At 36.4% G+C, this 17,512-nt stretch overlaps 1 protein-coding gene across 1 annotated transcript; it reads right to left on the bottom strand.

Annotated features, from left to right (window-relative positions):
* Positions 1–707: 707 nt before the first annotated feature.
* LOC121374750 (acid-sensing ion channel 1B-like) lies at positions 708–12,239 on the bottom strand. Its single transcript, XM_041501858.1, has 5 exons — positions 11,986–12,239; positions 8,688–8,855; positions 2,003–2,215; positions 1,029–1,144; positions 708–748 (listed from the first exon to the last, which is right to left on the bottom strand). Exons 1-5 carry the CDS (start codon positions 12,237–12,239, stop codon positions 708–710), a joined length of 792 nt encoding a protein of 263 aa, XP_041357792.1.
* Positions 12,240–17,512: the final 5,273 nt, after the last annotated feature.

Here is a 17,512-nt window from a genome sequence, read left to right as displayed (position 1 = left end):
TAAATGCTGGAGCAGAAACAATATAGTGACCGACTTCACAGCTGTTGTGGCAGTACTCATAATGGGTGCCACCGGGTGGGGAAAGATATGCTGAACTTTCTTCGTGAACACCTGATATCATCACTGTTATGACAGTGATTCACGGGTGCATGTCATCACAGCTGTACATATTCTAATTAGCTCTGATTTAGTAAACTAATTTTAGATTGGCAGACCTCTTTATGGCAGACCTCTTTGTGGCGAAGCAAAAGGGATCAAATATCCAGTAAAGGATCTGTTTGGCCGTGGCTGTCATTTTATAGACGAGTCACTGGATAAATATTTACGGAATCATCTACTATTTTGCCAAATGCCCATTCAACGCTGCACTGTGCGGTTATACGGCCCTGATCATGTGTTACAAGGTTTTGTCGTTGAGAGTTATATTTTACACTGACTCGTTTTGGTTGTTTTTTTCATGAGATATGGACAAAATAATACATAGAGATTGCTGACAAAAAGAAAGGCACTAGATACACACAGACATATTAAAAAAAAAGCAGACAGCAATATGTGTTACGTACTTCACTCTTTTGAAGACCAATAGAAACAGACTGACCGACGTTCACCCCAATGCCCTGTTCCTTTGCTAAAGCCTCGGTTTCGCTTTGGTCAGTGATGACGACAAGAGCCCCAACTGAGGTCTGAGGACCCCGCATGTAGTCATACTAATCAACAAACAGCATCAGGTCTAATCCGCCATCTTTATCTGAAAGACAGAACAGTTCATTAAATCCTTATTCCAGCATCATCTTTTGAAGTGTAGTGCCGGTTGTGTGGCACAGTTGTCAATGGAGGGGACTAGGGAGCCCTCTCTACCCGTAAAACAATTGAAGTGTCCCTTTTTGTAACAATTTGTTCACATTTTCATTGAAGTATTCTTTTCAGGGAGTTGGTCCAGGTGTACGTTTGCCCTTGGTCCCATGAACTATTTCCTGGATCCGCTCTGAGTATGTTCCTGTTTGTAATAAATTCTTAATACTGCTTACTTGCTTTGTCTACGACCATGTCATCTGTACTTGTATTGAACTGGTAACAAACTCCCATGTTAGTGAAAACCTCTATGAAATGTTCTGGACCACACTTTCGACCTTTCCACATGCATCTAAAAATATATCAAGCAGACAGGATATGAGAAATCTCTAGTAATGATGTGGTTCATCTCGGTTACACGTCGTATACCCGATTCCCTCTTCCCTGTCTCGCAATATTAAAACTAATTAAATCTAAAAATATGATTATTAACACAATAAAGATATACTCTAACTGTGAATAATATAATAAATCATCAACATATATGCTGCCTATATCACAGATCTATGAATAGTGAAATAAAACATTGTGACATACATACGAACGAACGAACCATTAGTGGAGTGGGTTAGGGGAATGATCGTGACTTGCTGACCCAAAGCATAAAATTTGGCATAGTTGTACTTGACGACAGTACTAACCTTTTAGATGGGCTACCCAATTTTAGAGGTCACGGTCAAGATCAGGTGAACGTCAAAGGTCAAATTTAGATTTAGACATCCAGAAAAGCTGTTTAAAAGCAGTATATTAGGCATATATTTACCCTAAACATGTAGAAAACTTTTAAGAGGTGCCTCCCCATTTAGACGTCAAGGTCAGGTCACGGTCAAAGGTCAAAATAAAATGGCAATCAGGAAATTTAAACTAGTACTTTGTTTGCCAAACTTTCAATGAGTTTTTTTGTGTGTTTTTGGATGTTTAGAAGATGTTAATTGAAGATTCAGAAAGTACAAAGTTGGCACCCGTGAAAATTTTGAAATATCCAAGATGGCGCCCAAGAAGCCTGTAAAAACAGAACTGGCAATATATATGATATTTTATTACCTATGACAAACTGGTTGATGTCTAGGACCGGCTTTTAGGGGGTCAAGGAATTAATACAACGCACACACATACATACACGCACCAATGCACCAACGCACAAACAAACCTGTTAATGAACGTATTCTTTTGGTGAGCCACACGTCTGTAGAACTCCCTGACGTTCTTATCTGACAGAAGTTCTCCATATCTCTCAATAAATTTCTGTCTCGCAGACTGGTGTCCAGTGTCGTCTTGTAGGACCTGCATGTACCGGTCTATTGCCTCATACAGCGAGGCAGACGTCCGCGGTCCAGTCGTCTCGTTGTACACTTTACTGGATCTGAAAGTGAACCCGTTTGGATTTTTAACGACGCCACTAGAGCACGTTGACTAATGTATCATAGACCATTGGAGGTCAAACATTTTTGTTATTTTGACATATAGTCTTAGAAAGGAAACCCGCTAATTTTGTTCATTAGTAGCAAGGGATCGTTTGTATGCACTATCCCATAGACAGGATATCATATACCACGGCCTTTGATATACCAGTCGTGGTGCACTGGTTAAAGCGAGAAGTAGCCTAATGGGCCCACCGACAGGGATTGATCCTAGACCGACAGCGCATCAAGCGAGCACTTTACCACTGGTAGTGCTGCAACGATAAACCGGTATACCGGTATACCGCGATAATTGATCAGCTCGATACGAACCGCGGTACAGTTTTGCGTACCGCGATTTTTTTTCCTTGTAACTTATTTGAGTTGAAATAGGCAAACAAACAAACAAAAACCACATCATTTTATTAATTGGTGATGACAGGAAATGTAACAATCACGTCAAGCGTAGTCGGCTTACTTGTTGGCATACGAAGTGATAGGTCGGTTATACTTGGTTCTAACTTCTAAACAAAACGTGTCAAAAGTCCAGTGAAAATAACCAGTTAACGATAATTACAAATAAATGTTTTGTTACTTACACATTATCATTCGTTGTTCATTAACGTTGGAATACGGCTACGGCTACGGCTACGGCTATCATCTTCAAAGAAATAAACCAACAAATGAGAATCACACTTCGCTGTTTTTCACTGAACTCGGAATATTTCGGCCGATCGTTCAAAATACCTCGGCTAATAACCGCGGCTCTGGTTCGGTCGATCTGGCGAAACATTGTGACTCAATACGTACATTTCCATGTTAAGCGAGCAGCAACGGAAAAGCCCGATAGTAAGGATTTCCGAATGTGACAATTTATGAATAGTTTGACCATTCACAGTCTGGAGCTCCACGCGGTAAGACGTGTTTGTTTCGCTTGTGCACACTGCGCGTGCTTTCGTGTGCTCGACTTGGGGGGGTCCCTCATTTCGTTGTTTTTGTCAGCGAAATGAAGTTTTCTACTGGAATGTATGCGGCCATTGGAACTGATTGAACGCTGGAACGCTTCTCATTTCGACAGCCTGCACCATCAGGTTGGATTCTTTTTTAGCGAGATTCCTTGCTTTCACGTCATTTCTCCGTCTGACTGTCGACAGGTTTTTTTCGTGACTCGTATGACGGCCATTCTGCAGAACGCCACGGTTGTTCGCGTTTAGTCTCTACATGTCCGAGCCTGTCCTAGCAGTACTGGAAGATTGACCGCCCCACTCTAAGAAGAAATAGGAAGCGGGGTCGGCCCCTACTACTCTTTTTCTAGACTTTACCTTGCTTTATAGTGATACCATCTCGTATCCTCCGGAGTCGGGCCCGTCCGCACCACTATACCAACCCATGACGACTGGACTATAACCTAGTCTGATACTCTCTCTCGTTCAGACAGATCCGGCTTCTCAAGATCTGTATTTCAGCACAGCAGTACACCTTCAACGTCTATCGACTGTCAATCTAGGGGTTTTCTTGACGGGATGCAACCTATCTCGTCCCTTTAAGCTGTGCACCCAAACGGCCTTAACGAGGCCACTCGCGTGGACATATCGATCGGACTTTAAACTTTTAGATCTGCGTTCAAAATTTTATGTCGAAATTACTTTCTTTTTTTTTTAAATATTATTAAATAGTCCAATCCTCTCTTCTTTCTCTTATTTAATTTTGGACTTTCCTTCTAAAATGCTCCAAATTATATAAATATTCGGCCGAGCAGTCAATTCTTTTTTATTTTTGGATTGTAACCTTTTTTTCTTTCTTTTTTTATTCTATTAACTTTTTTACTAATTGCTATTTTCAAAATTCTGCCCATTTTCATCCCCCCCCCCCCCCCCCCCCTCCATCCCGAGTCAGGCCACCGATCTTATCGGAGGTCGGACTCGGGATGGGCGTGTTCGAAACCCTAGTGGTATATGGACACGTTAAATTAGTTATCATCATCATCATCATCATCATCAATAGTTTGACACCGTCACGCCAGTGTTATAGTAGACTAGTATTGTGTTAAAAAATAAAAATATGGCCTAAAACATTTAGCCTGACAGCTGAAACTAATAAAGATCATTAAAAAGTTATGCCTTCTATTTTCATTAAAAAAAAAAAAACCCCATAAATAATATCAATTATATTGCAATACATATTGCAATACAGTTTCTTATATCGCAATATATCGCAATACGGTTTTGACCGTATCGTTGCACCCCTAACCACTGGGCTACGTCCCGCCCTCCTTACACTGATGGAAAGAAATAATGAATGATACCAACATTAACAGAAGGCTATGTACAGAATTCAATCTAGTTGACGTCTGGAGGGAACTTAATATTGAGAAAAAAGAATTCACATGGAGAACTTATAATGGTAATAAACAAGGACGGTTAGATTTTATTCTTGTAACAGATACCTTTCTAACACAAATAGGAGAAGCTTATATTGAAACAGGTTATAGGACTGACCATTCAATGGTTGTTTTTAAACTTATACACTCAAAACCAAATAAAAGAAAAACATTTTGGAAATTTAATAACTCATTATTGAAGGATAAAGAATATGTACAAACTGTAAAACAAGTAATAGAAAATGTCAAAACACAATATACTGTAACAAAAATTGATCAAGACGCTAATACAACTAATACCGACTTGCCAGGTTTATCTATCAATGATCAACTTTTTTTAGAAGTGCTACTTATGGAAATACGAGGCAAAACTATTTCTTACTCTAGCTATATGAAAAAGCTAACAGATAAAACAGAAAGCGAACTAATAGAAGAAATAACAAAATTAGAAAAAGAGCATAACATAGACAGAATTATTTTAGAAGAAAAACGTACTGAACTTAGAAAGATTAGAGACAAAAAGCTACAGGGGCAAATAATAAGATCTCGTAGTAAATAGATAGATGAAGGAGAAAAACCGACAAAATATTTTTGTAATATGGAAAATCGTAACTATATAAGTAAAACTATGCCAAATGTATTCAAATCAAATGGTCTATTAACTAAAACTGAAACTGAAATTACGAAGGAAGTAAAGCTATTTTTTGAAAATCTTTATAAATCCAGACCTATTAATGATGTTAATTTAGAAGAAATATTGAACTTTTCACATGTACCAAAACTTACTGAACAACAAAAGAATAACCTGGAAGGGTTGCTTAAAGAAGATGAAATACTATCTTGTTTAAAAAAACATGACAAATAATAAAAGTCCAGGGTCCGATGGGTTCACAGCAGAATTCTTTTTTTTTTAAATTGGACAGATATAGGTACGTATCTTACTAAAGCAATAAATTATAGTTATCATATAGGTGAACTCTCATCAACTCAAAAAGAAGGCGTTATAACATGTATTCCCAAAAAGGACAAAAATAAACAATATTTTTAAAAATTGGAGACCTATATCTTTGCTAAATGTCTCATATAAAATAGCATCAGGTTGCATAGCCAACAGAATTAAAACTGTTTTACCTTGCTTAATAAATGAAGACCAAACATTAGAAAAACATTAGAAATCTCTATGACTTATTTCATTATACAGAAAAGAATAAAATTCCAGGTCTTCTTTTGTTAATTGATTTTGAGAAAGCATTTGATTCTGTTGCCTGGCCTTTCATTCGAAAGACTTTTGATTTTTTTAAATTTCGGAGATTCTATTAAAAAATGGATAGAAACGTTTTATTTTAATATTAAATCCTGTGTAATTGTAAATGGACAAACAACTGAATGGTTCAAAATATCTAGAGGATGTAGACAAGGAGACCCATTGTCACCATATATTTTCGTACTCGTGCAGAAATTTTAGCTTTGTTAATAAGAACAAATAATCATATTAAAGGGATTTCAATTGGAAATCAAGAGTTTCTTATATCACAATATGCAGATGACACAACAATTACCCTAGATGCAACAGAACAGTATTTACGATATTGCCTTCAAATTTTAAAATTCTATGCAAATGCCTCCGGCCTTCATGCAAACATAGATAAAACTAAGATTATATGGTTTGCTAGTCGGAAAAATAGCAACGAAATACTCTGTCCAGATTTAAAATTGACTTGGGATAAAGGAATGTTCAACTTACTGGGAGTTGATTTTTCTACTAGTCTTACAGATATGGTAACTGTCAATTACAATAAGAAAATAAGAAAATAAAAAACTTATTAATACAGTGGTCTAAAAGACTATTAACTCCATTTGGTAGAATAGTAGTTGTAAATTTAGCAATGGCCAAAATTAACCATTAATTTTAACATTGCCTAACCCGACATATCAAACTATCAACGAACTAAACAATTTATTTTTAAAGTTTATTTGGAATGGTTCAATTGATAGAATAAAGAGTAACATAATAATTAAACAATATGAAGAAGGAGGACTCAAGATGTTTAAAATACATTATTTTATAAATGCATTAAAAGTGTCATGGTTTCGGAGATATATACATAAAGAATCAAAATGGACATATCTTTTAAAACTGACATATCCAAATGTGCATAACTTCGTTAATTTTGGAACGGAATTTGTAAAACAAAAATTAAGAATATTGGATAATATATTTTGGCATGACACATTTCAGGCATGGGCTATCTTTTAAAATAAAATACAAATAACGTCATGGATAGATATTTTACATCAACCTATATGGTATAACGAAGGTGTGAAGGTCGGAGGCAAACACATACTCTATAAAAAATGGTTTGAAAAAGGAATTGTCTTCATATATGATCTAATTGATAATGAAGGTAAGATACAAAAGGTAGACTACATACACAATATACTACAGGACACAAATGTTATAGAAATACAAGGACTTTTAAATGCAGTAAGGGACTTAATAAATAAATATGTTTTCAATAAGTATAACTGTAATATACAAAGACCACCAATACCTATCCCGACAAAAATTCTGTTACAAGACAAGAAAGGTTGTCAGAGAATTTATAACATTCTTTCAAAAAACAACTGCAAACCAATCTCACAAAAGAAATGGATTAATGAACTTTTTCTTACAAATTCGTTTAACTGAAAAAAAAGCATATAGTCTTTACCATAAAATAACTAAGGACACGAATTTGAAGTGGTTGCAGTATAGATTAGAACACCGAATACTATCTACAAACTCATTTCTCTGTAAAATAAAAATTCAACAAGATGACAAATGTTCATTCTGTAAATCTGTTCCAGAAACTCTTATTCATTTATTTTGGTTCTGTCCATTAATACAAACATTTTGGCAAAACCTACAGGGATTGCTAAAAAAAGAATGTACTCATATTACACATCTCCATTTCACTGTTACAGATATAATATTTCAAATACATGATAATCATAGGGCAGATGATATATTAAATTTAATTATATTACTTGCAAAGCAGTATATATACAGGAGGAAGTGTATTGGGGTAGTACCAAATGTACAATCGTTTAAAAAAAAAAAAACTTTTAATTACATTTCGCAATTGTGACTGGACCAAATTTGATCAACGGTGGTCGATCTACAAACATTTCATTAAATAGTTCGTGCTTTGGGTTAAAAAGACGAGACTGGGTTCATATTTTTTAATATATCAAACAAGAATCAACTAAAGTCTTGCATTAATGCAGAGGAAATGCTTTCATTATTTACAAATCTCTCTCTCTCTCTCTCTCTCTCTCTCTCTCTCTCTCTCTCTCTCTCTCTCTCTCTCTCTCTCTCTCTCTCTCTCTCTAGAAACATTAACAGAAGAGAGTGACTGCAACACATTCCCTCATCCATTGTGTCAAGACTTCAGATAACCGCGTTACTGGTATTAAATATCACAGTACTGGTATTCAATCCCATATTACATATTTGTACTTTATACGATGTTAATAGTGATTGCAATGCAGGGCCGTAGCTAGCGGGGAGGGTGTGTGGTGGGATGTCAAGGGACCAGCCCCCCCAAAAAGCTATCTGGTAAAAATAGGAGAAAATCCTCTTCTTAACCGTTTGAGGAGTTACAGTATGCGCAGAATTCGTCTGCCCCCCCCCCCCCCCCCCCCCACCTTCCAAAGAGAAAATCCTAGTTACAGCCCTAGAATGTGGTTTACAATACAAGGTGTATTTCTTTTTCTCGGTTCAAATACGTTCGTGTGTACACACAATCATAGACACATAAACACACAAAACAGCACAGTAATACAACACTAATACTCTAGTCTATTTACTACTATAGTTATAGTTATAGTTGCGTTTATATGTTGATGATTGTAAAAGAAATGTTTGGCAGAAATAACCTGTGGTACTGTTAACGATATGGATGTATAGAGTTTGAGAGAATTAAGCAGTCTACTAATGTCTTACAAACCGTAACGTTATGTGCCACCCACCCCATCAACATCTTGGGTTCAAATCCATAGACATTCTACTTTACCTGAAAGTGTTTTGGTTGCATATCGTGACTTTAGGGAATACCATTTTGTCCTTGAACTTCATTTCTGTTGTGACGGCAGTCGGGCGAGAGAGGAAGTAGATGACACGTCCCTGGATGTTCCAGATCATCCACGTACATGTCAGGAGAATGACAAGAAGCCAGATGAGTCTGTTAGAAAATGATGGCAAGATTGTCCACGATGTATTGTGAACAACCGTGAACCGGGCTACCCCATAAACCGGTATATTTACATTTGACTTATTTTTAAGGAATCTGGATGCGACTGAACCCTGACATAAATATAGTTTTGTTGAATTAAGAAAATCGTCTTCAAAACAAAGTGCACAAATGAGGAAAAGATAAGCAGACATCCACAATACTTTTATACATAGCCAACTGTATACACGACCGCCATTTTGCACTGTGCGCATGTATTAAACGGCGTGTAATATTAAACAAACCTAAATAAACAGTTCCACACCGCTGTTATTGTCAAAGTTTTGGTGACGTCGCATGACACGGGTCACTCTTGAAAAACAATAGCCCGGTTTACGGGAGTAGCTGAAGAATGTCAACATTAGACCACGACATGCTTTTAATCTCTTCACAACAAAAAATGGCATGGATATTAATATTTGTTGGTTGATTTTAACAATAAAGTGAACACGGTAAAACATTATTTTATCAAATCGATCGTACATTACAATGGGCGTGTGCAGAAATCATTTCCCGTTAATAGGCCGGTTAACGGTTACTGGGGGATATACAGCGTAAACGTCTTAGAAGGTTGACGAAATCAATATGAAGCGAAAGGTATATTCTGTACAGAGGAATGTCCGAGTAACTCTCTATTCCTGAAATATAATGGAGACGAGACCCGCTAGGACCGAGTCTCATTATTTTTCAGGAATGGAGAGTTACGAGAATATTCCCCTACTTAAATTACACCAATAAAAATTATTATGTATCAAATATGTAAGTATAGATTTTATTGTTAGTGGTTCTGGAGGGGTAATAAACTTGGTTTTTTTATCCATTACTGAAAGGAAATGCACAGATTTTCAACGGTTTAACAGTGCAGGTCTATTTTAATTACAAATAAGCTTACGTAATAAAGAAAGTAAAGGCGACCTCACACCGCGATAGTTGATGGGTACGACAAACAATACGATGTCCTTCTTTGTTATGCAATCGGTTATTCCCGTGGATATATTCTCGTACGAGGAGCTCGTATCGTGTGGCGTCGCCTTAACCAAGGAATTTGAAAAATCAGGACTGTAGTTAAAAGCGAAATCTGGCTTAAAGTCAACCAAACTAACGCGCGCATGTTTACATATTGGTGAATCTTATTCATGTACCAAACAAAATGTACTATGCTGAATAGTGGAAGATGTATGCAATTCAGAATAAATTAGATTGGTACAAAACCAGCTTATCAGGTTTTCTGATGATAAATGGAATTTCACTTTGATATATAATTTACATTTAAAGTAGTGCATGATACAAAACGAAATGTTAAAAGGAACTATTCAGCATCCACTGAAGGTACTGAAACGATGGTCGGTTTGGTCCATCATTTTCTACCACAGATCAGAAGTTTTTATGTCAAGATAAAATATGCTTCCTTAATTTTCTGTCAATTTTGAAACCATTTCCAGGCTTCTATTTCAAATTCTACTGTAAACGTGTTCGAGAGTAAACGACGTCCTGTAGAAAGTCACAATCATATTGAACAGCCCGTTGAAGAGTTGTAGACATGGAACTTTGAAAGGTTATCTCAAAATGTTGATAACACAACTCAAACAGTGCATGTTTAGCAGCTTGTCGGTGGTATGACATATTTAGCATTACATTCTGTATTATGCACCAGTTTAAAAGAATAGCATGTGTTAAAAATGATAATTCACCCACAGGTATACAACACATTAAACAGTCTATTTCAATGTCCTGTTCTGCATTTGTTTTTCTGCTATTCAACTTCAATATGTTGGATGTTTTTTATTACTTAATCACCGGATATTAGAAGCGCGATTTTTAAACGTAAGGGCGCAACATAGAGAGAGGTAGGTCGGTAGGTAGATAGGTAGGTGAGTTAGTGCATTTTGATTCGTGGCTGAATGAATGGATGTATATATAGATGGATAGATGGATGGATGGATATTATTATTGTTATTAATATAATTGTTCTTGCACTTTGATAGTCGTTAACATTTTCATAATCTATAGGATATTTTCGAAACACCTGAATCTAAAGCTATACACACAACTCAAAATAGATTACAGAAATACTTACCTCCGATGTATAGAAACCTCAGACCCCAATACATATTTAAAGCCTGAAATTCCAATATTGTTAGCAACATATTCTGTACTTCGCATGGCTAGTTGGACGTATACATACTTCAACAGGCAGGAAAATGTATAACCAATTCCTGGGGCGTGTCTGCGGTCTGTTTTGTGGTTGTTGCTTTATATACTTCTTAAATTAATTTAGTATAAAATAACAAAAATATGGAAGTAATTGATGTCTATAAGATTGATGATGTATAATTTTACTGTTTTGTAAACAATTAAAAAGAAATTTGAGTGACAAATTGTTGAATTCAAATATAAAATAAATATGAACAGTGTTTCTTGAGTACAACTGCCTTCACACCGATGTTTAAATTGTCTTGTTTTGTTTTGTATTTCAGAGATGTCAGAAACTGATAATTCTCTTGGCATTATTACTGGATTTCTATTCAGGTCATGTGTTGACACTCACAGAAATCTGGTATAAGAACTCGTGAAAAGAAAATCTGAAGTGAGTTAGTTGGATTCTACAGACCTGATATTTTATCCTTGACAAATAGCTGAGATGTGTGTTCAGGATAACCTGGCTATCGAGATAACAACTTCAATAGATTGGGAAGTAATTTAGACCTATATAATCGTTAAGAGTCCTCATCTGGAAAAAAAATCAGCAGCGAGCGTTGCGTGGAACAGTGGAAAGGTACACATGCACTTGTCATGTCATGTCATGTCATAGGGTTTTACGTGCACATTCAGAACAAGCTGTTGTAGCGCACGCCCATGACAGGAAAGGGGGTGGGGGTGGTGGTGGTGCTATGGAATTGTATGGAGCAGTTAAATGCCAAAGAGAAAAGGGTGCACAATTTTGATTGAGGGAATTTGGCGCAATTTTGAACGGTCGGTCGAAAGGTAAATGGCCGAGCTAATATAGGTTTTGATATTAGTGAATCGAGAGTAGCTCGTTACATGCACTTGTCTTAGCATCGTCTGTTGTAACTAAACAAACAAGGTCATCCCAGCTGCCAAATCCATTAACCCAGTTAGGTCGCCGAGGTCATGCTGCTTTCCTCGGACAGCTGCCAAATCCATTAACCCAGTTAGGTCGCCGAGGTCATGCTGCTTTCCTCGGACAGCCGCCAAATCCATTAACCCAGTTAGGTCGCCGAGGTCACGATGCTTTCCTCGGACAGCTGCCAAAGCCATTAACCCAGTTAGGTCACCGAGGTCATGATGCTTTCCTCTAACAGCTGCCAAAGCCATTAACCTGGTTAGCACCTACACCACCCTTAGAGGTTAGCATCCCTACGCCGTGACGTTATTAGGCCAGGCCCCCACGGTTAAATGTCAGCCAATCGCAAGCGGTCACGTGACCTAGTTCATTTGTATACATGTTGCTCAAGTGACCCACCTATTACTGGTAGTTTGGTAGGTAGATCGGTTAGTGTATTTTCGGTTGAGGATAAATGGATGAATGTATAGATGGATGTATAGATGGATGTATAGATGTGTATGCAGGAGGGATAAAGATGGACAGTGAGAGAGAAATAGATTGAACGACAAAAAGAGAAAGACAGAAAGGGAAACATTAAAAAAACTAATTATTTGAATCAAATGTTCTAATTATGTTTGCTTGTTACATTTCCTATTCGAGGGACTCAGGAAAAAGTAACGTGTGTCAAGTGTTATCCAAATTAAAGGCACAGACCCTAGTTTTAACCCGTAAAAAGTTTAGTTAATTTACATATCTTTCACTCAATTTGAATAAAGTTAAAATAGAGTTAATGAAGAATCTGTGACGTTAAATGTGGGTGTGGGTAATTTTTGGCATGCTTCCACCAGCACGCATATCGTGGGAACAACCTCTGACTTCGCTAGAGTGCTCTGTCCATGACAGGCATGGAGGGGGATTTCGAGCTATGGCTTTAAATTTTGTTTAGTATTAGCAAACTGTATATATATATATATATATATATATATATATATATATATATATATATATATATATAATATATATATATACATACATACATACATACATACATACATACATACATACATACATACATACATACATACATACATACATACATACATACATACATACATACATACATAGATATATATATATATATATATATGTATATGTCACACATAGTTGTTCTCTGCACTAGTTTTACAAGAGTGTTTGATAAGAATAAAGGACTACGGACGTCTCCCACAGTGTACGAGGCTGTAGACCGGTACCTTCATGTCTTACAGAACAATAACGGTAGCCAGTGGTAGAAGCAGAATGTTGTAGAAAACTATGGAACCATCTGATGAGAATGTCACAGAGTTCTACAAGAGAGCTGGTCATCCAGAAACGACCATCGTTCAAAGGTATTCATTTGGTGTCCCCATTTCTCGTTCCAACCAGTGCTCCACAGCTGGTGTAACAAAGGTCGTGGTATGTACTATCCTGTCTGTTGGATGGTGCATATAAAAGATCCCTGTTGCTAATCGAAAAGAGTAGCCCATGAAGTGGCGACAGCGGGTTCCCTCTCTCAATATCTGTGTGGTCCTTAGCCATATGTCTGACGCCATATAACCGTAAATAAAATGTGTTGTGTGCATCGTTAAACAAAACATTTCCTTCCTTCATTTGATGCCCTGTACTATGTTAAATATGTTATGCAAACCTATTAGAGTTTGATCTTAGAATGTTAAAGAAAGGTGGCACAACCACTGGTATTGTCTGGTATAACATTAAAAATCCGCCCTCGAAACTGCATGCTAAATATCATTTTATTGGGGGTGTAAAAAGTTGAAGAAAATAATATAATTGGGAATTAATTTTTGGAATATTTATATAAGTTTATATTATAATTATATTCCTCCTTTTTTGTTTGTCCTTTATTAAAGAGAATACAAACAAAGGTAAACTTTTGCGCATTTTTAACAAAAATGTATATATTTTTAACATAATCCCAAAATATTTTTTTTTATAACTGATCAAATAAAGACTATTTTTAATTGTTTTTCATTAAAAACAATAAATTATTTAGTTATTTCGATGACTAGCAGGGGCAGATCCAGGGGGGGGGTGTAAGGGAAGGGGTGGGGCGCCGGACATGGTAAGAGGTGTTTGAATAGGCTTTTTTATGACGGCCACTCCCGAGATCCTTTACTGAATATTTATATCATGATTTTTCCCGCAATAAAGAGCACTGCTACTTCCAGACTAGTTTGCTAAATCGAACTTCGCACAGGACAGAGCTCATTGGAATAGATACAGCTTTGATGACATGCACTCATGAATCACTGTCAAACAGTCATTAACCACTAACAATTAATAACTAATCCACTGTCCTGGACAGACAGCCCAGTTAGCTGAGGTGTGTGCCCAGGACAGCGTGTTTTAACCTTAATTAGATATAAACACGAAAATAAGTTGAAATCAAATCAATCATTATGTCAACCTCGAAATTATCTCGGAAGAGTTCGAGCCTAATTTTGGAGAACAGAAAGTATATACGAGGTGAATAAACACCACTGAATTTTATTCGGTTCATTCAACAGCAGTATAACCAACAAAGGAAATAATTTTAATATATATATATACTGAAATTCGCCATTGTGGTTTCCTTAGGGCTAATTTAAACTTGTTTTAACTTGTTAAAATTTAATAAGAATTAAAAAATTCATAAATACCTCTCTATTAATTATTTAGCGTTAATTTACGATCGCAGTATTGCAGCCTAAAATAGGTAGAGACTTATTGTAAATATTGATTTTAACTTACGACGGTTGTAAGATAAGATCGCTAAACCTATTGTACATATTGATTGTGACTTACAACAATTGTAAGCTAATGTGGATTAGTAAAAGAGGTTGCCGATCGTAGAAAAACGTTACGAGGGCTTAGGCCCAAAACACACCGAAACTGGGTCTGGGTCTGAGTCTGGGTCTGGTGAGTATGGTTCCAGTCAAAAATGAAGCATACTGAACTGAATGTCACAAAACACCGCGTCTGTGCTGGTGCGAAATACAGATCTAGCAACAGATGACATAAAACATAGAGCCTGTGCAAGTCGTATTTTATTATTATTTTTTAATATTAAAAACACAACAGGAAAGATATAGCTTAATCAATGTATAATTCTCGTAATTATTGTTGGTGTTTATAAAAAATATATATATGTGCGCAATCGATCTAGGATCGATTCCCGTCGGTGATCCCATTGGGCTATTTCTCGTTCCAGCTAGTGCTCCACAACTGGTTAACAACGGCCGTGGTATGTACTGTCACGTATGTGGGTTTGTGCATATAAAATATCATTTGTTGCTAATCGAAAAGAGTAGCGACAGCGAGTTTCCTCTCTCAATATATGTGTGGTTCTTAACCATATGTCCGACGCCATATATCCGTAAATAAAATGTGTTGAGTGCGTCGTTAAATAAAACATTCCATTCCAATGTACTTTTCAGTTTTAAAAGAATGACGTTCGTCCGAACATGCAGCTTTAGGAGGGGGTAATGATCAAACGTACCGAAGGCAGTGGCGGGTCCAGAAAATCCATTTGGGGGGGGGGGGGGGGCAATGACATGAGGCAGAATGCCAAGGGAACTTTGAGGGAGGTTTGGAGAGGGATCGTAAAACAAATTAAAATTATTATTTAATAAAATTATAACTCGCATAATACAATTTTTATTCCTAATATATATTGACGATACCGAAAAACACACTGGTAACAACCTAGAGAGAGAGAGAGAGAGAGAGAGAGAGAGAGAGAGAGAGAGAGAGAGAGAGAGAGAGAGAGAGAGAGAGAGAGAGAGGGGAGAGAGAGGGGGGGGGGGAGAGGGAGGGGAGGGAGGGAGAGAGAGGGACGGAAGGAAGGAGGGACGGAAGGAGGGAGGGACAGACAGACAGACAGAGGATGAAACAGAAGGGGAGAAACGGAGAGAATGAACAATATAAAATAGACAGACAAACATACAAGCTTATTACCAGAGTGTTTTTCGGTATCATCAATATCATATATTTAATATTAGGAATAAAAATTGTATTATAGGAGCCTCTGGCGAGCATAATACATTATTTTTATTCCTGATATATGATATTGACGATACCGAAATACACGAGGGTAATAATCTCTTTATCATATAATCTCAAGCTTAATACAACGTGTTTTTGTAAACTGTACACGCAATTTTAATTCCAGTCCGCCATTACTAGATATTCAAATGACGTAAGAATATGTGGCGCGGTGTATTTTTTAATGGAAATGACGTCAAACTCGAATGACGTCATTTTGGATGTCCTTACATCAAAACAAACTAGGGCTTAACGTGGGGTGTGTTTTTTTCTGAACGCTGGACAGCTTTCAATGTCAAATTGCCATTGAAATGTTTTTATTCGATGACTATGAATGCATACGTCAATTATGGAGTGTCACACAAATACGTTTGCTTAAATGTCAATAAACCTCGTGCCGTGACCTCGATTAATTTACATCTAATTTGCAAAGTTATCAAATTCTTAAAATATGTGATCTTAAAAATATTACATATTTTGATCTTTGATTGCACTGAAAATGTAAGATATTATATGATATATATATATATATATATATATATATACTGTATATATATATATATATATATATATATATATATATATGTATATTTGAATTATCGTCTTAGAGAGAAAACCTGTTGCATGTTTCCGTTAGTAACAAGATATATTTTATATGCACCATCCTACAGACAGGATAGCACATACCACGGTCTTCGATATACCAGTCGTGATGCACTGGATGGAACGAGAAATAGCCTACTTCACCACTGGACGACAACCTGCCCCTATATTATGTATGCAATTATTGGGCTGGGGTTTTTTTTCTAGTCCGAGGCCGACCGGAAAGACACCGAATATACAAACATTGGTATTGTTCTAAAGGCTCTATCACTTAGAAACATGTTATCATGACAAATATTGCAACCAGATAATTTCGTTTTCTTGCAGAAAAGAGCAGATATTTTATTATATTGTTAACTCTCCAATAATCAACTGTAATATTTATAATAATAATTAGCAGTATTGCTATCAAACTCAACCTTTGTTAATCAAACATTTGGAAACAAAATAAGTAACTGACCAAATAATTTAACAAAACATTATCGATAACAACAGCAGGTACTGAAGATGCTGTGAAAACGTCATTCAAAGGTAAGGACAGTCTTGTTTTGTGCTTTTAAAAATAAATAAGTATTTATTAAGTTCTCTGAAAATTTGCATTGATACCAAAAAAAAACGCATTAAATTTTGTTATTATTATATTTTTAACTTCGCACCATTAATTGATTTGTTTACGAAGTAGTTTGAAACAAAACGTTCGTTTTGTTTGACGACACCACTAGAGTACATTGATCCATCGGCTATTGGATGTCAAGCATTCGGTAATTTTGACATATAGTCTTAGAGAGGAAACACGCTACATTTTTCCGTTAGTTGCAAAGGATCTTTTATATACACCATCCCAAAAATAATTATA

The sequence above is a fragment of the Gigantopelta aegis genome, chromosome 6 (assembly GCF_016097555.1).
Source record: "Gigantopelta aegis isolate Gae_Host chromosome 6, Gae_host_genome, whole genome shotgun sequence".
Taxonomy (NCBI): Eukaryota; Metazoa; Mollusca; class Gastropoda; order Neomphalida; family Peltospiridae; genus Gigantopelta; species Gigantopelta aegis.
Note: the sequence above shows the minus strand (reverse complement) of the source record. Positions and strands in the feature narration are given on the sequence as shown.

Bases quoted from the DNA above. Each gene is read 5' to 3' on its own strand.
- LOC121374750 (XM_041501858.1), bottom strand. From the start codon at position 12,239: ATGGCTTTGGCAGCTGTTAGAGGAAAGCATCATGACCTCGGTGACCTA. The intron at 2,216-8,687 runs GTAAAGTAGAAT...GTTCACTTTCAG, and splicing joins TGCAACCAAAACACTTTCAG to ATCCAGTAAAGTGTACAACG. The intron at 749-1,028 runs GTAAGCAGTATT...TCTGTCTTTCAG, and splicing joins CATGGTCGTAGACAAAGCAA to ATAAAGATGGCGGATTAGAC.